At 42.3% G+C, this 22881-nt stretch overlaps 3 protein-coding genes across 12 annotated transcripts in view; 1 reads left to right on the top strand and 2 right to left on the bottom strand.

Annotated features, from left to right (window-relative positions):
• Nucleotides 1-7863: 7863 nt before the first annotated feature.
• rab19 (RAB19, member RAS oncogene family) lies at nt 7864-13688 on the bottom strand. 7 transcript variants are annotated; one of them, XM_039662189.2, is made up of 6 exons: nt 13251-13687; nt 13075-13121; nt 12800-12886; nt 12345-12533; nt 9482-9665; nt 7864-8336 (listed from the first exon to the last, which is right to left on the bottom strand). In XM_039662189.2, the coding sequence occupies exons 3-6, from the start codon at nt 12848-12850 to the stop codon at nt 8065-8067; spliced, it is 696 nt and encodes a 231-aa protein (XP_039518123.1). In that variant the 5' UTR covers nt 12851-12886; nt 13075-13121; nt 13251-13687; the 3' UTR covers nt 7864-8064. The 7 variants fall into 7 exon arrangements, with proteins under 7 accessions (XP_039518123.1, XP_088984006.1, XP_039518125.1 ...); XM_089127880.1 differs by having other exon boundaries at nt 12345-12488; XM_039662191.2 differs by having other exon boundaries at nt 13344-13687.
• Nucleotides 13689-14477: 789 nt separating this feature from the next.
• On the bottom strand, nt 14478-21645 carry ccdc34 (coiled-coil domain containing 34). 4 transcript variants are annotated; one of them, XM_089127878.1, is made up of 8 exons: nt 21047-21139; nt 20918-20954; nt 16946-17186; nt 16723-16852; nt 16080-16187; nt 15818-15976; nt 15613-15742; nt 14478-15133 (listed from the first exon to the last, which is right to left on the bottom strand). In XM_089127878.1, the coding sequence occupies exons 3-8, from the start codon at nt 17176-17178 to the stop codon at nt 14940-14942; spliced, it is 954 nt and encodes a 317-aa protein (XP_088984004.1). In that variant the 5' UTR covers nt 17179-17186; nt 20918-20954; nt 21047-21139; the 3' UTR covers nt 14478-14939. The 4 variants fall into 4 exon arrangements, with proteins under 4 accessions (XP_088984004.1, XP_039518118.2, XP_039518116.2 ...); XM_039662184.2 differs by lacking the exons at nt 20918-20954; nt 21047-21139 and adding an exon at nt 21561-21645; XM_039662182.2 differs by lacking the exons at nt 20918-20954; nt 21047-21139 and adding an exon at nt 17881-18003.
• Nucleotides 21511-22881, top strand: part of prkar2b (protein kinase, cAMP-dependent, regulatory, type II, beta) — a 14783-nt gene continuing 13412 nt past the window's right edge. Inside the window, exons 1-2 of the mRNA XM_039662181.2 lie at nt 21511-21787; nt 22340-22375. Coding sequence (XP_039518115.2) covers nt 21511-21787; nt 22340-22375 — 313 coding nt within the window. The remainder of the gene's footprint in view (nt 21788-22339; nt 22376-22881) is intronic.

The following is a 22881-nucleotide window of genomic DNA, read 5'->3' as shown; positions in this document are numbered from 1 at the left end:
CCATTTTTGCACTCAGGTCAAAGTCTCACAGCCCTCTATCAGAATCCAGAGTTTTGAGAAGATTGGAGAAACTTAATTTTTCGCCCAAAAATGAAAAAAAACAAAAGGGGTAACACTGTCGTTTTTTTTTCGGGTCGAAATTTTGAGTTTCGATATCTCAGCTCTGGAAGGGTCTAGAGCCTCCATTTTTGCACTCACGTCAAAGTCTCACAGCCCTCTATCAGAATCCAGAGTTTTGAGAAGATTGGAGAAACTTAATTTTTCGCCCAAAAACTGAAAAAAACGAAAGGGGTAACACTGTCGTTTTTTTTTCGGGTCGAAATTTTGAATTTCGATATCTCAGCTCTGGAAGGGTCTAGAGCCTCCATTTTTGCACTCACGTCAAAGTCTCACAGCCCTCTATCAGAATCCAGAGTTTTGAGAAGATTGGAGAAACTTAATTTTTCGCCCAAAAACGGAAAAAAACGAAAGGGGTAACACTGTCGTTTTTTTTTCCGGTCGAAATTTTGAATTTCGATATCTCAGCTCTGGAAGGGTCTAGAGCCTCCATTTTTGCACTCACGTCAAAGTCTCACAGCCCTCTATCAGAATCCAGAGTTTTGAGAAGATTGGAGAAACTTAATTTTTCGTCCAAAAACGGAAAAAAACAAAAGGGGTAACACTGTCGTTTTTTTTTCGGGTCGAAATTTTGAAGTTTGATATCTCAGATCTGGAAGGGTCTAGATCATCCATTTTTGCACTCAGGTCAACGCCTCACAGCCCTCTATCATAATCCAGAGTTTTGAGAAGATTGGAGAAACTTAATTTTTCGCCCAAAAATGAAAAAAAACAAAAGGGGTAACACTGTCGTTTTTTTTTCGGGTCGAAATTTTGAGTTTCGATATCTCAGCTCTGGAAGGGTCTAGAGCCTCCATTTTTGCACTCAGGTCAAAGTCTCACAGCCCTCTATCATAATCCAGAGTTTTGAGAAGATTGGAGAAACTTAATTTTTCGCCCAAAAATGGAAAAAAACAAAAGGGGTAACACTGTCGTTTTTTTTTCGGGTCGAAATTTTGAGTTCCCTATCGTAGTCACTTCGAGTTACGTCAGAAGTGACGGAGATTGGGGGTTTCGCATAGAAAGCCAATCCTCTTCGAGTATTAAAACACGAGCCAATGGCATGCAATGCCTTGGGGCTGCGGAAATTTGCATAGCGTACTCCGCCCTACTCCGTGAGTATAAAAGGAGGAAGTGAACGCAACCGCAGTATGTTTTCGCTTCGGAGCCAAGAGAACCTCTTCACTCCTCAAAGCTGAATCAAGACTCTTCGAGACGAGCGTCCTCTTCAGTGTTGGTGTGACGGCGGTACCCAGCGAGATTCTGCATTGCCTGCGATCTGTGCAGTGGTTTGCCAGACTTTGCGCTTCTCCCTGGTAGCCTCAGCGCTGAAAGAGTGAATTTCTCTCCTCTCTGTAAAAGAGCTGCACGCGGCACGTCTTTTTAAAGATGGCTCGCCCGTGCCCTTCTGGATGTGGTAGATTTCTGTCGTCATCTGATGGTCACGAACGCTGCTTTGTTTGCTTGGGCATTCAGCATGCAGCAGCAGCGTTCGTGGATGACTCATGTTCCTTCTGTGGGACCATGACCATCTCCACACTGAGGTCGCGGCTCAATGATCTCACTAGAGTGAGAGCCCCGGTCCCCCCTACTCGATCGGCTTCCTTCACGAGAGGGGGCCCGTCGACCCGGGGACCGGGCGATCTAACGGTGACGGTGTGGGATAAAGCCCCGACAATTCCTCGGGCCACACCTCCCGCCTCAGTGCGTGAGCCAGCGGGCGCTAGTTCGACTCGGTCGGTTGTCTCTTCGGCGGCACCGGCTGCTTCGAGCAGCGCCCCAGATGATGATGCGATGTCTATCACAGCATCACTAGGCGGGCTTGATTCCTCGGGAGAGGAAGATCCGGCTGCGTTGCCTCCTTCGGGAGTCCCAGCGTTGTCCGCGTCAGATCCCGAGATGACGGCCATGCTGTCTCGAGCCGCTGGGAGTATCGGGCTAGAATGGAAACCTCCATCCTGCCCCGACCTCTCACGGATGGATAATTGGTTTTTGGACAAGGCTGCCGCTGCAAAGCCACGGCCGACTCCAATACCTTTTTTCCCCGAGCTGCATGCGGAGTTATCGCGCTCTTGGGGGGCTCCTTTGTCCACTCGAGAACGCGATCTCTCCCCCGCCTTTCCCCCCCTCGACGGCGGGGCCGCCCGTGGGTACACTGGGATGCCCCCGGTGGAGCGCTCTGTTGCGATGCAGCTGTGTCCACAGAGCGCCTCCACCCGTGGTCCTCCTAAGCACCCATCCAAAGCCTGTGGGTTCTCGTCTGCTATGGCGGCGCGATCCTACAGAGCGGCGGGACAGGCGGCCTCCGCTCTGCATGCTATGACCACTTTGCAGGTCTTCCAAGCGAAGTTGCTCAGAGACATGCACGAGGGCGGGACTGACACGACGGCATTCAAAGAACTGCGGTCCGCCACTGACCTTGCTCTCCGGGCAACGAAAGTGGCTGCTCGCGCCGTTGGTCAGGTGATGGCCACTAGCGTGGTTCAGGAGCGTCATCTGTGGCTCAACCTGTCGGATACGCGGAGCGCTGAGCGGACTCGTCTGCTCGACGCTCCGCTGTCCCAGGTTGGCCTTTTCGGCGGTGCGGTCGAGGACTTCGCCCATCAGTTCTCCACCGCCCAGAAGCAGACGGAGGCCATCAAACACATCCTGCCCCGACGACCAGCTGCTGCCTCCACCCAGTCGTCGGCACAGGCGCCTCCCCCTGCTCGCCGCCGAGGACGCCCCCCTGCGGCTCCCCTCCCTCCCGCCCGGCCCCAGCAGCAGCCTTCACCCGGGCCCCGGCGTCGAGGAGGCCGCAGGCCGGCGTCACAGCCCCCTCAGGCCGCTCGCCCCGCTAAACGCCAGGCCAAGCGAAGATCCTGACACGGGCCGCTCAGTGACGATCTCGAGTCTTTCACAGGAGGCGGTAGCAGGCCCCCTCCTTCCCCCGGTGGAGGGCCGGGGGAGAATCTTTTGTTCTCAGCTCCCCGCTGCTCACCCACGGGTGGGCAGCACCCTGAACTGGTTAAAGAAAGACTTGACATCCTCACTGAGCTCACAGACTGGAGTGAGTGCCCCCGATGCCCCAGGGTGTCGGCCCACTCACTCCTCTCTGTCTCGGAGGGCGCGGAAGGGTGCGTGTGTCGTCCCCGGGCTACACCAATCCCTTCCCCCTCTCTCGCCAGACCCCCGGCAGAACGGACCCCCGTGGAACGCTCCGCTTTCCCTGGTCCCTTCTGTCGGGGAGCGGGCTTCGACGCATCCGAGCGGGGTAACCCCTGCACGCGTGCCAGTCGACCCGCCACGCTGCCCCTCCGGGGGGACGTCTGTGGTTCACATGACCCCGTTGGCTCACTTCCTGGAAGCCTGGCTAGCGCTTCCCGGGGTATCCCGCTGGGTCATCAGAACGATCAGATTCGGCTACGCGATTCAGTTCGCACGGTCTCCTCCCCGCTTCAGGGGAGTTCGCTCCACGATAGTCGGTGGCAATGCCCCAGTCCTGAGAGCGGAGATTGCGACCCTGCTGGCGAAGGGTGCAATCGAGACGGTCCCTCCAGCCGAGGTGAGGTCCGGGTTTTACAGCCCCTACTTCATTGTCCCCAAGAAGACCGGTGGGTTACGACCGATCCTGGACCTGCGCATTTTGAACCGTTCTCTCCATCGACTACCGTTCAAAATGCTCACGGCCAAACGCATTTTCGAATGTGTTCGGTATCAGGATTGGTTTGCAGCGATCGACCTGAAGGACGCGTACTTCCATGTGTCCATCTTACCTCGACACAGACCGTTTCTTCGGTTTGCCTTCGAGGGCCAGGCATATCAGTACGCCGTTCTCCCATTCGGGTTAGCTCTGTCCCCTCGCGTCTTCACGAAGATCGTCGAGGCAGCCCTTGTTCCCCTTCGCGAACACGGGGTTCGCATCCTGAATTATCTCGACGACTGGCTGATACTAGCACACTCTCGAGCTCAGCTTTGCGAACACAGAGACTTGGTGCTCCGGCACCTAGCCCGTCTGGGCCTTCGGGTCAACCGAGAAAAGAGCAAACTTTGCCCCGTGCAGAGGATCTCTTTTCTCGGCGTGGAGATAGACTCGGTCGCCATGTCCGCGCAGCTCACGATCGAGCGCGCGCACTCACTGCTGACTTGTCTTCGTCAGTTCGAGGGCAAGAGTGCGGTTCCACTGAAACTTTTTCAGAGGCTCCTGGGGCATATGGCATCCGCGGCCGCGGCAACGCCGCTCGGTTTGCTTCATATGAGACCGCTTCAGCTGTGGCTTCGCGATCGAGTCCCGAGGTGGGCATGGCATCGCGGCTCGCTCCGAGTCCCAGTGACTCCGACATGCCGGCGAACCTTCTTCCCGTGGTCGAACCTCAGCTTTTTACGGACGGGCGTCCCTATTCAGCGAGTTTCCAGGCATCTCATCGTCTCCACGGATGCATCTACCACGGGTTGGGGTGCCATGTGCAATGGGCATGCAGCCGCCGGCTCCTGGACGGGGGCCCAGCGCCTCATGCACATCAATTGCCTCGAGCTGCTGGCAGTACGGCTCGCCCTGCACCGCTTCAGAGCGTTGCTCAAGGGCCAGCATGTGCTTGTCCGCTCAGACAACACTACGGCTGTAGCGTACATCAACCACCAGGGGGGTCTACGCTCGCGCCGGTTGTCGCAGCTCGCCCGCCACCTCTTGATATGGAGTCAGAAGCACCTGAGGTCCCTTCGTGCAGTTCACATTCCTGGAGACCGGAACTGGGCAGCCGACGAGCTGTCTCGGGTCCGCCCTATCTCCGGCGAGTGGCGACTCCATCCCCAGTCGGTCCAGCTGATCTGGAAAGAGTTCGGGGAGGCACAGATAGATCTGTTCGCCTCCCGGGACTCAGCCCACTGCGCCCAGTTTTATTCTCTGACCTGGGGCACTCTCGGTTCGGATGCGCTGGCGCACAGCTGGCCACGGGGCCCACGCAAGTATGCGTTTCCCCCAGTGAGCCTCCTTGCACGGGTGTTGTGCAAGATCAAGGAGGACGAGGAGCAGGTCTTGCTGGTAGCCCCCTACTGGCCCACCAAGACGTGGTTCTCCGATCTCATGCTCCTCGCGGCAGCACCTCCTTGGCCTATTCCTCTGAGACAAGACCTACTCTCTCAGAGACGGGGCACTCTGTGGCACCCTCGTCCCGATCTCTGGAGGCTGCATGTGTGGCTCCTGGACGGGACGAGGCAGGTTTGAGTTCGCTGCCACCTGCGGTGGCGGCAACCATCACTTCCGCAAGAGCGTTGTCCACGAGACACCTTTATGCGTTGAAGTGGAACCTCTTCGTCAATTGGTGCTCTTCCCGCGGAGAAGACCCCCGGAGATGTTCGATCAGTGTCGTGCTTTCCTTCCTGCAAGAGGGGTTGGAGCGCAGGCTGTCGCCCTCCACCCTTAAGGTTTACGTCGCGGCCATTGCCGCTTCTCATGAAGCAGTGGAAGGTAAGTCCTTAGGGAAGCACGACCTGGTCATCAGGTTCCTGAGGGGAGCGAGGAGGCTGCATCCGCCTCGTCCTCCCCTCGTACCCTCTTGGGACCTCTCGGTAGTTTTAAGTGCTCTGCAGAGGCATCCCTTTGAGCCTTTGCAATCAGTAGAGTTAAAGTTTCTGTCCATGAAGACAGCACTCCTGGTTGCATTGGCCTCCATCAAGAGGGTGGGGGACCTGCACGCATTCTCCGTTGACGAAGCGTGCCTGGAGTTCGGGCCGGCTTACTCTCACGTGATCCTGAGACCCCGGCCTGGATATGTGCCCAAGGTTCCCACCACTCCCTTCCGGGACCAGGTGGTGAACCTGCAAGCGCTGCCCCCGGAGGAGGCAGACCCAGCCTTGGCACTGCTCTGTCCGGTACGTGCTCTCCGCACCTATGTCGACAGAACGCAGTGTTTCAGGACCTCAGACCAGCTCTTTGTCTGTCATGGAGGGAGCCAGAAGGGAAGGGCTCTCTCAAAGCAACGGCTGTCCCACTGGTTAGTGGATGCCATTGCTTTGTCTTACCAGCAGCAGGGCCTTCCGTGCCCCCTTGGTGTGACGGCCCATTCCACTCGGAGTGTAGCCTCCTCTTGGGCTTTAGCGCACGGCGCCTCGCTAACAGACATCTGCAGAGCTGCAGGCTGGGCGACACCCAACACCTTCGCCAGATTCTATAATCTGCGAATTGAGCCGGTATCCTCTCACGTACTCGTTTCGGCCAGTTCTGGATCCGCTCAGGTGTCTTCGCTTGCTCGCCACTCCACTCCCCGGACTGGATAAGTGCGATATTTCCTCAGTTCTTCCATTGAAGTCTTGAGTCCTCCAGCACCGACGATGCGGGCACCACTGCGTGGCTCTGGATGCTAGCTAGGTGCCTCCATGCGCACGGTTCCCCATGGTAACCGTCTCATGTGTATTATCCACTGTAAGCCTCTCTGAGCATGTGTCTTCCCTTGGCAAGCCATCTGCCACCCCTGGAGTTTAAATCAGTAGCCACCTGCGGTTGGTACTCCAGTGTTCCATATGTGTCCCTAGGTGGCCATATGTGTATTCTTAAGTCCTCCCTTCGGTAGGCAGCTGGTAGCATGTCCCCTTCGGGATATGTTTCCCAGTGTACCTTGGTAATCCTGTGTCAAAGTCGGATCCCCAAAAAAAAAAAAAAAAAAAAGAAGAGGTAAGGCTCGGGGGTTCAGTCTTTCGCAGGGCACTGGAAGACAGCTTGAAGATGGCGTGATGGCACAGACCCCCAATCTCCGTCACTTCTGACGTAACTCGAAGTGACTACGATAGGGAACGTCTCGGTTACGTATGTAACCCTCGTTCCCTGAGTAAGGGAACGGAGACGTTACGTCTCCCTGCCACTTCTGCTGTATCGCTGGGTAGAGGCCGAGTTCAGTCTTGGCTCCTCAGCGAAGACATACTGCGGTTGCGTTCACTTCCTCCTTTTATACTCACGGAGTAGGGCGGAGTACGCTATGCAAATTTCCGCAGCCCCAAGGCATTGCATGCCATTGGCTCGTGTTTTAATACTCGAAGAGGATTGGCTTTCTATGCGAAACCCCCAATCTCCGTCACTTCTGACGTAACGTCTCCGTTCCCTTACTCAGGGAACGAGGGTTACATACGTAACCGAGACGTTTCGATATCTCAGCTCTGGAAGGGTCTAGAGCCTCCATTTTTGCACTCACGTCAAAGTCTCACAGCCCTCTATCAGAATCCAGAGTTTTGAGAAGATTGGAGAAACTTAATTTTTCACCCAAAAACGGAAAAAAACGAAAGGGGTAACACTGTCGTTTTTTTTTCGGGTCGAAATTTTGAATTTCGATATCTCAGCTCTGGAAGGGTCTAGAGCCTCCATTTTTGCACTCACGTCAAAGTCTCACAGCCCTCTATCAGAATCCAGAGTTTTGAGAAGATTGGAGAAACTTAATTTTTCGCCCGAAAACGAAAAAAAACGAAAGGGGTAATACTGTCGTTTTTTTTTTCGGGTCGAAATTTTGAATTTCGATATCTCAGCTCTGGAAGGGTCTAGAGCCTCCATTTTTGCACTCAGGTTTAAGTCTCAGGGCCCTCTATCAGAATCCAGAGTTTCAAGAAGATTGGAGAAACTTATTTTTTTACATAAAAAAAAACTGTTGTTTTTTTTGGCGCGAAAAAATAAGTTTCTCCAATGAGAACTGAGCAGTCATTGTTTATTGTTGGTTTTAAATAATTTAACACACAAATCCCTCAAGTAAGTCCTTTAAATATATTGTTTTATGTTTAGAAATAACAAAGAATGCATTTACTGACTCACTGTTTTTGCATTTTATTGTACTGTACACAACCTGCTGCAAAAATAAAAGTGCAGAAAAACAGAACAAGAAAAACATCATAATTGTATAAGTTTACAGAGTTCGTTCATTAAATGCAACTGCCTTTTCTGAGATGTCTGATTTATTTTTTGTCACATCCCACTGTGTTTTATCATCTTAGTCCACCTAACGTATAAAGTCAGCAGTCACATGACCTCTTCTTATGTTCTCCATCTATTGAATGAGAATCCAAGTGCAAGAAAACTGTGGGTAAATCTGATTGGTTGTCCTGATGGACTGTTCCTCCGTGTCGGACTATGAGTTCGCGGGCCATCAGTTCGAAGGCTTCCTCGATGTTTCGATAGTGTTTTGCGGAGGTCTCGAGCGCGGCCAGCGCCCCGGTCCGCTCCGCCAGCGTGCACGCGTCCTCAAACAGCACCTGCCGCTGCGCCTCCAGGTCACACTTATTTCCTGCAGGACGGAAAACACTTCATGAATACCTAGTTTATTTGCAATGTTTCGAGGTGAAATTGTCTTTAATTCATGTGCCTCGTAATCTTTAATCTGGATAACTTCCCCTCCCTTCACTGGCGTGAGGGCGGGGCAACCTGTCACTCACATGAGATTGCAAACCACAACCATCCAATCAGTTCCCAGTGGACAAAATCAAGCCCCGCCCTCCATTTGTTGTGCGAGAAGCGGATGTCCCAATAGCAAAGAAAAGACTATTGAAACTTAAATCCTTCTCTCGCTGGTCAAAATGACCCGAAGCCCTAAAATTATACTTTTTAGAAAGCTTATTTTATTTCATTTTGATAATATTTTTTTTCTATTTTTAATGATATATTTTTTTTATATTTTTCTTCTTTGTTATTTTATTTACCACATTTAATCATTAAATAATAAATAAATACTATTTTAGAGGCACATTCTTTCAACTCAAAATCAAAATTACTCACAATTTCATGCCTAAACCTTTTAATTCAGCTCTAAATATCTTAAATTGGGTGTCTTTGTCGACCTCTTGTGGACAAACAAATAATATCTCAACCCTGCTCCTGGAGGCCCACTCTGCAGGACAGTGGGCCTCCAGGAGCAGGGTTGAAGACCTATGATATAACACACGATATAGCAAATTAGCTGTTCTGCTGGGTCCTAAAGTCAGTGTTCCTTCAGTGTGCATTTAGATTTTATAAAATATTTTTTTTCGTAAAGTTTTAGCACTTTTAGTTCGAATTTTGAGCCTTTTAGGTTTTTCTATGTGTAATAAAGCATTCCATTCTTTCCTATGGGGGTCAATTTGACCCGCAAGGCAAGGATTTGTTAGTTTTTTAAAATTTCAACAACAAAACTCCTCGAGTCCATTAAAAAAAAAAAAGTGTATTTGTGGTCCAAGCGAGACAGAAGTCATGGGGTGAACACTCGATGAACACTCTTCTTCTTCTAAAAATAAATTCCGGGTCAAAATGACCCGAGGAAAGGATGAGGGTTAAGTTTCATGCCAACATCAGATAACCGTGACCATGCAAACGTGTTGTCAAATTATTGATTCTAAAACCTCAAGTAAATATGAGGGTTTGGTAATACAAAAAAATTTTGGGAATTTGTGTTCTGACCTATCAGAACGAAGACGACGTTGGCGGCTCCGTACTGCTCCACTCCTTGTATCCAGTGCGGCAGAGACTCAAAGGTGGGTCGCCGGGTCAGGTCGTACGCGATCATGGCACCGTGGGCGCTTCGGTAGTAACTCTGTGTGATGGTGCGGAAACGCTCCTGTCCCGCCGTGTCCCAGACCTGCATCTGAACTCCAGACACGACACAATCACAAATAGCTTATCAGTGCCTCTCCAAGACATGCACAATCATAAAAAAATGGTTCAATGGAAATGGTTCACAATCATTTTTGGTTCAATATGGTATGGTATTTTTTTTTACTAGTAGTGGTGCCAAATTACGTCACTTGGCCAATGGTCTCTAGCTACACATTCTCATTGAGGGCTAAGCCTCTCAAGATCAAATCCGAAAACCGCCCCAGGATATAAGTACTTTTTATTCCCAATGTGTGAACCGCTTGAAAATAAAATAAAAACTTTTTTCCATGAAAAATTCTCTCGTAATTCTGAGATAATTAACTCGTTAATTCATAAAAACAGAACAAAAACTTTTTCCATGAAAAATTCTCTCGTAATTCGGAGATAATTAAGTCGTTAATTCATAAAAATAGAACAAAAACCTTTTTCCATGAAAAATTCGCTCATAATTCTGAGATAATTAACTCGTTAATTCATAAAAACAGAACAAAAACTTTTTCCATGAAAAATTCTCTCGTAATTCGGAGATAATTAAGTCGTTAATTCATAAAAACAGAACAAAAACTTTTTCCATGAAAAATTCTCTCGTAATTCGGAGATAATTAAGTCGTTAATTCATAAAAATAGAACAAAAACCTTTTTCCATGAAAAATTCGCTCATAATTCTGAGATAATTAACTCGTTAATTCATAAAAACAGAACAAAACTTTTTTCCATGAAAAATTCTCTCGTAATTCTGAGATAATTAACTCGTTAATTCATAAAAACAGAACAAAAACTTTTTTCCATGAAAAATTCTCTCGTAATTCTGAGATAATTAAGTCGTTAATTCATAAAAACAGAACAAAAACCTTTTTCCATGAAAAATTCTCTCGTAATTCTGAGATAATTAAGTCGTTAATTCATAAAAACAGAACAAAAACTTTTTTCCATGAAAAAATTCTCTCGTAATTCTGAGATAATTAACTCGTTAATTCATAAAAACAGAACAAAAACTTTTTCCATGAAAAATTCTCTCGTAATTCGGAGATAATTAAGTCGTTAATTCATAAAAATAGAACAAAAACCTTTTTCCATGAAAAATTCGCTCATAATTCTGAGATAATTAACTCGTTAATTCATAAAAACAGAACAAAAACTTTTTTCCATGAAAAATTCTCTCGTAATTCTGAGATAATTAACTCGTTAATTCATAAAAACAGAACAAAAACTTTTTTCCATGAAAAATTCTCTCGTAATTCTGAGATAATTAAGTCGTTAATTCATAAAAACAGAACAAAAACCTTTTTCCATGAAAAATTCTCTCGTAATTCGGAGATAATTAAGTCGTTAATTCATAAAAACAGAACAAAAACTTTTTTCCATGAAAAATTCTCTCGTAATTCTGAGATAATTAACTCGTTAATTCATAAAAACAGAACAAAAACTTTTTCCATGAAAAATTCTCTCATAATTCTGAGATATTTAACTCGTTAATTCATAAAAACAGAACAAAAACCTTTTTCCATGAAAAATTCTCTCGTAATTCTGAGATAATTAACTCGTTAATTAATAAAAACAGAACAAAAACCTTTTTCCATGAAAAATTCTCTCGTAATTCTGAGATAATTAACTCGTTAATTCATAAAAACAGAACAAAAACATTTTCCATGAAAAATTCTCTCGTAATTCTGAGATAATTAACTCGTTAATTCATAAAAACAGAACAAAAACATTTTCCATGAAAAATTCTCTCGTAATTCTGAGATAATTAACTCGTTAACTCAGAAAAACAGAACAAAAACTTTTTTCCATGAAAAATTCTCTCGTAATTCTGAGATAATTAACTCGTTAATTCATAAAAACAGAACAAAAACTTTTTTGCATGAAAAATTCTCTCGTAATTCTGAGATAATTAACTCGTTAATTCATAAAAACAGAACAAAAACTTTTTTGCATGAAAAATTCGCTCATAATTCTGAGATAATTAACTCGTTAATTCATAAAAACAGAACAAAAACTTTTTTCCATGAAAAATTCTCTCGTAATTCTGAGATAATTAACTCGTTAATTCATAAAAACAGAACAAAAACCTTTTTCCATGAAAAATTATCTCGTAATTCTGAGATAATTAACTCGTTAATTCATAAAAACAGAACAAAAACATTTTCCATGAAAAATTCTCTCGTAATTCTGAGATAATTAACTCGTTAATTCATAAAAACAGAACAAAAACCTTTTTCCATGAAAAATTCTCTCGTAATTCTGAGATAATTAACTCGTTAATTAATAAAAACAGAACAAAAACCTTTTTCCATGAAAAATTCTCTCGTAATTCTGAGATAATTAACTCGTTAATTCATAAAAACAGAACAAAAACATTTTCCATGAAAAATTCTCTCGTAATTCTGAGATAATTAACTCGTTAATTCATAAAAACAAAACAAAAACTTTTTTCCATGAAAAATTCTCTCGTAATTCTGAGATAATTAACTCGTTAATTAATAAAAACAGAACAAAAACCTTTTTCCATGAAAAATTCTCTCGTAATTCTGAGATAATTAACTTGTTAACTCAGAAAAACAGAGTAGATTTTTGTGAATGCAATATGCTTCCATACCACAGCCTTAATAAGAAGATTTCTTTCTTGAATGCAAGGAAAAACTAAGTCATGAATCAGTGCACAGACCTTTACTTTCTTCCCATCGATGTCCATGCTGCGAACGGTGAAGTCCACTCCAATAGTGTTGTGCTGGTTGTCACTGAACACCCCAGACTTGAAGCTGTGGATCACGCAGGTCTTCCCCACGTTGCTGTCGCCGATCAGGATGATCTTGAACAGAAAGTCACAGCGATCTTCATCCTCTTGGCCTGTGGACTGCATTTCTGCAATAAATATTGTGACCCACTGACCCTGAATGTCACAGGCTCCGTGCAATTTTAACCTACGTCCGTCATAGATCTATTTTTCTTTAAGCTAGCACAGAAAATAACATGTTAAGAAATCCCCATGCTGACAAAACAAGGTTAACGAACGCCTCAGCTTTGACCTCGAAGTCACACAACATTAACTCTGTTCTCTGCCACGTCCTTTGCCTTGTTTGAAACACTGACTCAAATGCAAACAGACACACCCCTGTGTACCTGTGTGTGAACGTGAGACGTCCAGCCGCCCGTCCACCTGCACCAATGCATCTCTGGGGACCGCTGTTTGCTTGCAAATATCGCAATCTATTGGGAGAGAAACATGCAGAATTCAAGCTGTACATATGTCAAATTTCTTAACCTGATTCCCATGTAAAAAACTGACTTGAACACGTATGCATCTTAAAAAGTGCCACAAAACAAATGCAAAGCAGCACTGCCGTCTTGAAAGGTGACCTTTGCTCAGCAGAACAGGAAATAAACACACAACTCACTTGCTCTAATGCACTCGATCACAGCTAGTGATGGTTTTGAGAATTGCCTGCCATATCCATAACAAACAACATGTGGGTCAGTTGCATAAACACAGTCTTAAGCACAAGCATGAATCAGTCTTACATTAGACCAGTCAACGTGTTTCAAAACAGAAAGAATATTTAGGTGCACTTACAGTATCTCTGGTCCAGTAACGTGTGTTTACGAGAATCAATGTGAAGGGATGAAATCTACAGTATTGTGAACACACACACACACACCCACTCACGCACGTCATTAGCTGAAAGAACTCCAAGGCACCGCTGCGCTGGACAATACACACATCTGTGCAAGGGCTGAGTTTGGCTCTCGGCCCGGGCCAGGGGTCAGAGGTCATTGTGTCTGGTCACAAGCTGACTCGGGAAATGCAGATAAGCCAGTTAATGACGAGTCCTGTTCAACGCAGAAGAAGTCTTTTGTGGAATCACACACACAAACACTGATTGTGTCGAACATCATGCACTAATGTATAGACTTTTACATCGTATTTTGTACATTTATTAAAGGAAAAGTTGCATTTTTTTCCCCATACAAATGAAGGCGTTCTGCGTTTTTAGGGTTTTAGTATATTTATATACACAGTAAAACCTCCATTTTAAATAGTTAATGGTTTTTGTAAAAAAAAAAAAAAAAAAAAAGAGAATGTCCTCATATTTTAAATATTTAAGAAAAAAAATCATAAGGAATTAAAGAATCAATTGATTTCTTTTTTTTTACATATTTGGATTTTTATTAAATTAATAGATACATTTTTTAAGTAGATCTACTCCATTTAAGCACACATATTCTATAGTCATTTAATAAGTATAATAAAAATGTGTTAAGTATAAGGAATTGTCACTTACAATAATTTTTAATTAATCAACACAGATTGTCTCGAAAATCATGCACAAATGTATAGACTTTTACATTGTATTTTGTACATTTATTAAAGGAAAAGCTGCATTTTTTCCCCCATACAAATGAAGGCGTTCTGCGTTTTTAAGGTTTATATACAGTAAATTTTAGTAAAACCTCCATTTTAAATAGTTAATGGTTTTTGTAAAAAATAAATTAAAAACAGTTAATTTCCTTAAATTTTTAATATTTAAGAAATTAAGGAATCAATTGATTTCTTTTCATTTTTTTACATATTTGGATTTTTATTAAATTAATAGATTAATTTTTAAAGTAGATCTACTTCATTTAAGCACATATATATTCTACGTAGTCCAAGTATAATAAAAATGTGCTATGTATACAAGTGTAAGGAATTTTGAACATATCAATTGAATAAAGGAATTTCTATTGTTACAAACTATTTCCATTTGAAATAAATGCTGTTTTGAACTTTCTATTCATCAAAGAAAAACTATTTTTAACATTAACAATTAGAGACGTTTATTGAGCATCAAATCAGCGTAAAATGATCATGTGACACTGAGTTATCACAGGAATACAGTACAGTTTACTATAATCACATAAAAAACTGTTATTTTAACTGTTAATTTGACTGTATTTTTGATCAAATTAATACAGCCTTGGTACTCACCCCAAACCTTTGAACATTATTGTATGACACAGAGCTCTTTAAACAGATGGATATGCTGAAACATTTGTACAGAACCATTTAGCTAACCCAAATAATACTGTGAAAATTACTGTACTTACAAAGATCTTTAATTTGGAAAAAAAAAAAAATCACATTTAGCTAACATTCATGATTCAACCAAAGTCAAATCCAACACATGAGTCTTTTAAAGATGGAAAACACTTGCTAAACAACAGCGCAGCAGTGCAGTGCTCAGAAGAGTTAATACCGGACTGAGACCAGCAGAGGTCAGCGTCACCGTCTCCTGCGAGCCAAACCGATGGTGTCTGTAGGTGTGTGTGTGAGACGGCGGCTCGACTGGCTTACAGCCGTTCTCTTACGCGCTGAACTTTTCCTGGGCGTTCTGTCTTCCTGTGGAACGTGGATGGGTTTCCAGGGAATGGGGTTGACGAAGCTCGGAGATGGGTAGTTCACATTGTTATAGTTGCCTGAAAGTGATAACATTAAAGGAGTAGTTCACTTTTGAAAAAACTTTTGCTGAGAAAATGAACGGATCTTTTTCCGAGTCAATTCGGTCACTGAATGAACCAAATGACTCGGAAAAAGATTTGTTAATTTTGATGAACGAGTTCGAACAGGAGAGTCACGAACGCGCATCACAGAGCAGAGCAATGCGAGCATTTGTGCTTATAAAACTTAAACTTTATAATTTATTTTTTAAATGACCAATGGTTTCGCTTGATAAGACCCTTATTCATCGTCTGGAATCGTTTAAAGCCCTTTGAAGCTGCACTGAAACTCTCATTTGGACCTTGAACCGTTTGGTCCCCATTGAAGTCCTTTAGAAGAACGGATTGAAGAACTTTAAAGCTTGGCTTTGAATATATTTAATATTTATGTAGAGTTTTGCATATCTGCATCTCATGTCCAAACCTCTGAAATGTGCGGGACTGTGGTGTTCACTCACCGGCTGAGGACGCTGATGATCGCCGGCTCAGTTTTCCTTTCGTTTTTACACCGTCAAGCCATTCTTTAAAGCTTTCCTCCGCCTTTTCTTTGCGCTCGCGCTCTTCCGCTTCTCTTCTGGCCGCCTCTTGCTTTTAAAGAGATTCTGTCATCATTTACACTTCCTCATGAAGTTAAATAAGAATAACGTTTTCTTTAAATCACACCTTCTCTTTTAGCTTTCTCTCTGTTTCTTCTTGCGTCTTCTTCCGCATCCACTCCTTATATTTCTCCCGGGCTTTCTCTTCAATCTCGGCACGTCGTTTCTCCTCTTGAAGCTGTTCTTTGCTTTTCTGAAACTCTTTGCACTCTCTCTCTTTCTTTTCCTGAGGACATAAACAGTGAAAGCGTGAGGAGGAGAGCTGTGATGACACAAAATGAATGCTAGCACTAAAGTGTCCATGATTAGAGAGCGTTCGGATTCGGTACCTGCTCTCGTTTCATTCGCAGCCACTCTTGAATTCTGCAATCACAGGCGACTTTCTTCATCTGCAGTTTTTTCTTCCGCTCTTCCTCCTTTTCCTTCAGCGTGAGCTCCTGAAATATAGAGCTTGATGAATGCTTGTCGGACCAGGGTTATATAGCTATGATGAAAACTATTCATAAACCCAATAATTCAAAGGAAAATTAAAAAATGGTCTCTTCTGCTCACCAAGGCTGCATTTATTTGACAATATTACAATAAACAATTTTGACGTGAATGCATTGTCAAATGTCATTTATTCCTTTCTATGATCATGAATTTTCAGCATCAATACTCCAGTCTTTAGTGTCACATGATCCTTCAGAAATCACTCTATTATGATGATTTTATCAACATTTCTGTTTATTATCGATGTTACAGTTTTTGTTTTTTAGGATTCTTTGATGAATATAAAGTGCAGAAGAACAGTGTTTATTTGAGATTTTGAAATTTTTTGTAACATTTTAAATGTCTTTTCTCTCACTTTTGATGAATTTAATGCATCCTTGCGCATTCATTTCTTCCAAAACACAAATTGTATATTTAAAAAAAACCAAAAAAAAAACATAAAATATTCCCATAAGTACAAAGAATGTTGTTGTCATGTACCTCCATAGCTTTCTGCTGTTTTCTGACACGCTCCTCTTTGGCTTTCTCCACGATCCACTGCTCCCAGGCACTCAGTCTGAAGTTCCCACTGGGAGATCTGTCGTGCAGGCCTGTTGTGTCCACCTCATCCCTGAAAGCATGTTACATGATACATGATAGAGGATTATACATGATGACCACTGCCGTGCTGGTTTGGATTTCTTTCCCTTGATGTGTAACTCACCTGGAGGGAGACACATCTTCATCTAGCGTGACGGTGATGTTGTGAACGCGCTGAGGCGGATCTGGCTCTGGTTCCTCGTCTGAAAGCTCAAAGCTGTCGTGATAGATGGGTGACAGCAGAGAGGACGTCGAGTCTCCGGTGGACTCCACACTTCGGCTGCGCTGCGGGACGCTGGACTTCAGCGGGGTGGAGGTCAGACTCTTGGAGGAGGACGATGGGAAGGCTGACATCATCAGCAAACCTGAGGATACAGAGAAATACGTGTTGAATGATGGTAACACCACAGTATATTGCGATTTATTTACTACTATTGTAGTTTAATGCAAGGGTTTTCAAACTTATTCTGAAAAAAATGACAAAGAATAATTAAACAAGTGTATTACAATAAATAAATAAATTAAAATTAGGTTCAAATGATATTAGATTAACGTTAGATAGGTAAGCAATACAACAATTTATTTAAATAACTAAAGAATACATTTTACAGTACAGTACTATCGTGAGTACAGGGAAAAGAAACTATGTAACTTAGCAAATAGTAAATATTTTCCAAATAATACTTCAAACTGGTATAGTATATAATTTAAATTAATATAAATTGGGTCTTCACGCATGAAAACACATTAAAATTTGGCAGGATACTCATATATATATATAGAGTATTTCAATCGCTAAAAGATTGAAAAACACGTATTTTTTTAAAAAAACATGACACCAAAAACATAATATTACCTCAATACCATGTTCAAAAACAACGGAGCAATATCATGTAGTTTTTGTTTCGGACTGAAGACGTTTTGCAAGAAGAGGGCACTAAACTGATTAAAGCTAACTTTCTGTTAACTCTGGTTAAATCACAGCTGCACGTTTCGACAATACGTTTAAACTGCTCTTAAATTAGATAAATAAGTGTATAACCACTTTAACTAACTCACCATCTGATCAGTTTAATCGCCTTTGTTTTGGTTGATGTGCGCTAGAGAGTCTTCCTCTATCTAGACCCGCCTCCTTCACATTGACCCGCCCCTTTGACATGTCAGTCATACTAACCGTGAAATACGATTGGTTGAGCTGCTGTAATCAAGCACGCTGGTAACGGAAGCCTTGTTTCCTTGGAAACATACTTTGGTTGCTTTGCACTTTTCATTGTTTATTTATCGTTACATGATTATGTGTAAAAAAAAAAAAAGGAAAAAAAAAGAAAAGAAGAAAAGGTGCTTTTTAAATAGCCAATAGCGTTTCGTAGACCTTTGACTTTTATATGATGTTTGTGATATAATATTTTTTTTTTTACTATTTTTGTTAATATTTTGAATTAGATATTATTTTTATATTTTCTGTTTTTCACTGGAATTTTAGTTAAAGTTTTAGTAAATTTTGCTGTGTATTTTTGTCATTTTTAGTTATAAGATTTTTTGTGTGTGTGTGTGTGTGTACATGTTGTACATATCTAACATTATGTATACATCATGGTAGTAGTTATACTTAACATCTTAAAAAAATCATTTTAATAATATTAAAATAATTATAACCCCACCCCTCCTATTATTATTTATGTATAATAAAATACAATTATACATAAATAAGGAAATAAAAGTATAAATACTCATTTATTTGTACTGTTTTACATTTCTTTGTATATTTATTTATGTATTTATTTATGTTTTTTTGCTTTTTTACATTTCTTCGTATATTTATTTATGAAGTCAGCTTTGGCATTCCATACATACTCTTCTTGTATGTCAACTATTGACTCCCAAGACATTCAGGAGACATTTGATTCTTCAATAAGAGAAAAATTAGATCGCTATTAAATCATATAAAAACATTGTCTCGGAAAGGAAATCTGAGCTGCACACTTTGGTAATGCACTTAAATGCAGCAACATCAGAGATGTGCGAGTTAACAAACGTCACTATGATAATATTTCACATTTTTGCTCTAGCTCAATGTAAGCAACCAGCCAGAACAACTTACAGAAACAATCTATCTTAACATTTTCTCCTCGCATTCAGTATAAAGAGGAACACGTTTGATGTAGAGGACATTTTTTATGCCCTCATCGTTGATATTAAAGTGTCCAGTTTATTCCATTCCGAGTTATTTTAATATCCTCTTCTCTGTTCTCTCTAATGCTGGATACATTATGACGGATGTGGAACACAACATAGATTTAGAGAAAGAGAGAGAGAGAGAGAGAGAGAGAGAGAGACCTTGTACCTTTATATAACAACAATGTAATTGTTCCCAGAAGGTCAAACTCTGATAATAATCTCAACATAATCAGCTCATATTTTTTGTCAAAATAGGATTAACCAGCAACCCACTTAGTCTAATTCTGTCTGAGGTGTTTGTTTATCCATTAACTTAATTATATTTGAAAGCCTCACTCTAAAAAGGTGCAATATATACAGATTCAAGACAATGCAGAAAATGGTTTAAGATTAAAATAAAAAAAAAAATACAGTGATGGTACTTTGATATTATAGGCTATTAGAGGACACCGGGGCAATTTATGGCGAAAATGACGCTTTGATATTTTATTACTGTTTCCCTTTGGCAATTTCCTAATTATTACGTAAGTAGTCAAGTCAAATTGTTCAATGGAAATTTTAAATGTTTTAATTTTTTTGTCAAAACTTTAAAAATCATGATAAATAGGCTATTTTAATGAGAAAATATGACAACTATAGTCGCCCTACCATGGTCTTTAAAGGAGTAGTTCAATTTAAAAAAAAACTTTTGCTGATAATTTACTCACCCCCGTGTCATCCAAGATGTCCATGTCTTTCTTTCTTCAGTCGAAAAGAAATGAAGGTTTTTGATGAAAACATTCCAGGATTTTCTCCATATAATGGACTTCAATGGGAACCAAACGGTTCAAGGTCCAAAAGACAGTTTCAGTGCAGCTTCAAAAGGGCTTTAAACGACACCAGACGATGAATAAGGATCTTAAGATGTCTAAGAAGTATAAGAAGTCCCTGGGCTGGAGGCCCAGTAGCACCGTAAACCAGCTCAATCTACTTAACTGTTTTTATTTATATTGATTGCATTTACTGAATGAGCACTGTGCCACTGTTCGTCCGACTGTTACTGTACTTCATTTTATTTTTGATACTGTATTTTATTTTTATTATTATGATTTTTTTTTACTCTAAACTGTTTTAATTATTCTGATTTCTTTTGATTATTTTAATTTCTTCCATGTAAAGCACTTTGAATTGCCACTGTGTATGAAATGTGCTATATAAATAAACTTGCCTTGCCTTGCCTATCTAGGACCCTTCGAGTCATGACTCGAAAAAAGATTTGTTCATTTTGCACGTTGAATGAACCAAATGACTCAGAAAAAGATTTTTTTAAAACATTTTGATGAACGAGTTCGAACAAGAGAGTCACAAACACTCGTCACAGAACAGAGCAAGGCGAGCATTTGAGCTTATAAAACTTAAACTTTTTGTATTTATTTTTTAAATGGTCGATCGTTTCGCTAGATAAGACCCTTATTCATCGTCTGGTGTCGTTTAAAGCCCTTTGAAGCTGCACTGAAACTCTCATTTGGACCTTGAACCGTTTGGTCCCCATTGAAGTCCATTATATGGAGAAAATCCTGGAATGTTTTCATCAAAAACCTTCATTTCTTTTCGACTGAAGAAAGAAAGACATGGACATCTTGGATGACACGGGGGTGAGTAAATTATCAGCAAAAGTTTTTTTAAACTACTCCTTTAATGGTTTCCATATAGGCCTGTACTATTTGCATAGACTCCAAGGTAGCGAATTCAAAGGATCCAGTACTGTCCAAAAAAAAAAAAAATCATTATAATACCATATATACTTTACCATATACGTTTATGGTATATACCATATAGCTACTTTTACATGAAAACTTAAAAACATATCTACAATCTAATTTAAAGGGATAGTTCACCCCCCCCCCCTCAAAAAAAAAATCTGTCATCCTTTACTCACCCTAATGTTGTTCCAAACCTGTATGAATTTCTTTTTTCTGTTGAACACAAAAGAAGATTAAATAATGTTAAGTGACGGCAGCCAATGAAAATCAAATACTATAATACATTCAATTGTTTGATTACCAACATTATTCAAAAATATCTTCTTTTGTGTCCAACAGAAGAAACTCATTCAGGTTTGGAGCAACATGATGGTGTTTTAGAGCGAACTATCCCTTTAAGAGCTCGCGTTGCGTTCTAGGTCGTCGCGTCGCGTCCGCGTTCCTCCTGCGCAAATCCCGGGATGCTGGTTGCCATGGTTTCCCGCATCACATGCGCGGCTTTCCTGTAGCCATCAGCAGGAGAGAGAGAGAGAGAAAAAAATGCCAGCTCTTGAAATCCCAGCCATTTTTACGCCCGCAAATTAGAGGACACGGTCGGACACGGTGGGAAACACACGCAGATGGTGGAATAGCGAGAAATCCGTCGCGTTCCCTCTGACGCGTTTTGCGGGTCATTCTTCTCAGCTGACGCGGCGAAACGGGACCGACTGTTGTTGTACGTATCCGCGCAAGACCGGGCCGAATTTTGCGCACATTTCACCGTCAGGAAATGAGTATAGAAATCCCCGAGGGCTTGACGGAGCTTCTGCAGAGCTTTACCGTGGAGGTCCTGCGGAACCAGCCGGGGGATCTGCTGGAGTTCGCGCTGCAATACTTCACGCGTCTCAAGGAGAACGAGACCCGCGGCGGCGCGTTCGGCAATGAACACAATTCAGCCTCGCGAGCGGGCAAAGCCGTCAACTTCATCGAGGAGGCCATGCAGATCGACTCTGAAAACGGAGAGGAGGAGGAGGATGATGATGATGATGATGAGGAAGAATTCGTAGGTAATACATTCTGACAACTGGGGCCATCTCATTTATAGGCTACAGGCGTCCTTCCTTTGCATGTTTAATGCATCACAACATTGGCTGAATCAGTGATCTTTTGTTAAGTGCTAATGCATGATCATTGATCACACATCTCCTTGATGATGAAGTGCATTTTCCTTTAAAAATGAAGAGGTCAGCTCACTGCAGAGGGGATTGGAACAAAGACCAGGCTTAATTGGCTTGGTTTTATCATATGAATGTGCTCATTTCCATGCTTTTCAGGTTATTATTCATAGGCCCTGTGTGCATGATGTGTACAGTGTACACAGACCTATTTATTTATTAATTTTTTTTGAATGCATGCAAATGATGATGTGTGTCATATTGGTCAGTTATGAGGCACAAACATTTAGACTTTGGTCAAGCTGATGCTTCCGGGGTGTGGACGGGTCCATCTATAGGCCGTTACTGTGGCATCTTGAATTTAATATTTAATATTCAATATTAATATTGTACTGCACCACAACTCATTTTATTTATCAATCTTTTATCTATCTTTCCTTTCAGCTCCGGTTATCAACAGATTTGTCCGGAGAGCTTCTGGTAAGTTCCTTGCAATGCAGTTCAACTGTGCAGGAGCCTAATATAGGCCTATGCAAATTCAGGAATATGATTATTAAAAGGTTAGTGGGTTCTTGGACACTATATCTGAAACACAACACAATTGGACTTTGCTGAAGAGCTTTCTATGAAGATTCATATTGTTGCTAATATTGCTGCGCTCGATTGTTGAAACAGATTTGGTGGCCAAGAGAGAATCTACTTATTAGCAATTTGTTGAAGATATCCTGCTCATGGAACATCTAACTCTGGTTAATGAGCCTGTGGTGGTGATCTGAGTGCCTTTTGTCTTGTTATTGTTAACATATTCTTTACTTCTTTACTGCTCTCAGAGCAAATGAGAGGCTAATGGTTTAATTGACTAATGGAAGATTGTTTGCAGAACAAAAGTGTTTCAGATGCTGTGGAGTTCGGTCTCTCGTGGATCGCTCAGAGCCACAAGTGAGGACGGATAGAGAGATTTCAATGTGCTGTGGTTTAATGAAGGA

This window comes from Pimephales promelas, chromosome 25 (genome assembly GCF_988280905.1).
Source record: "Pimephales promelas chromosome 25, fPimPro1.hap1.1, whole genome shotgun sequence".
Classification (NCBI taxonomy): Eukaryota; Metazoa; Chordata; class Actinopteri; order Cypriniformes; family Leuciscidae; genus Pimephales; species Pimephales promelas.
Note: the sequence above shows the minus strand (reverse complement) of the source record. Positions and strands in the feature narration are given on the sequence as shown.

What these genes read in the sequence shown, in the direction of transcription:
- rab19 (XM_089127879.1), bottom strand. An exon ending in CGTCTCACGTTCACACACAG is followed by an intron (nt 12,542 to 12,799) that starts GTACACAGGGGT and finishes TATTTATTGCAG; the next exon opens with AAATGCAGTCCACAGGCCAA. An exon ending in TCGATGGGAAGAAAGTAAAG is followed by an intron (nt 9,666 to 12,344) that starts GTCTGTGCACTG and finishes TCTGGAGTTCAG; the next exon opens with ATGCAGGTCTGGGACACGGC.
- ccdc34 (XM_039662184.2), bottom strand. Translation starts at nt 17,178, where the DNA reads ATGATGTCAGCCTTCCCATCGTCCTCCTCCAAGAGTCTGACCTCCACC. An exon ending in AACAGCAGAAAGCTATGGAG is followed by an intron (nt 16,188 to 16,722) that starts GTACATGACAAC and finishes TCTATATTTCAG; the next exon opens with GAGCTCACGCTGAAGGAAAA. An exon ending in ATCATCAGCGTCCTCAGCCG is followed by an intron (nt 15,134 to 15,612) that starts GTGAGTGAACAC and finishes TATCACTTTCAG; the next exon opens with GCAACTATAACAATGTGAAC.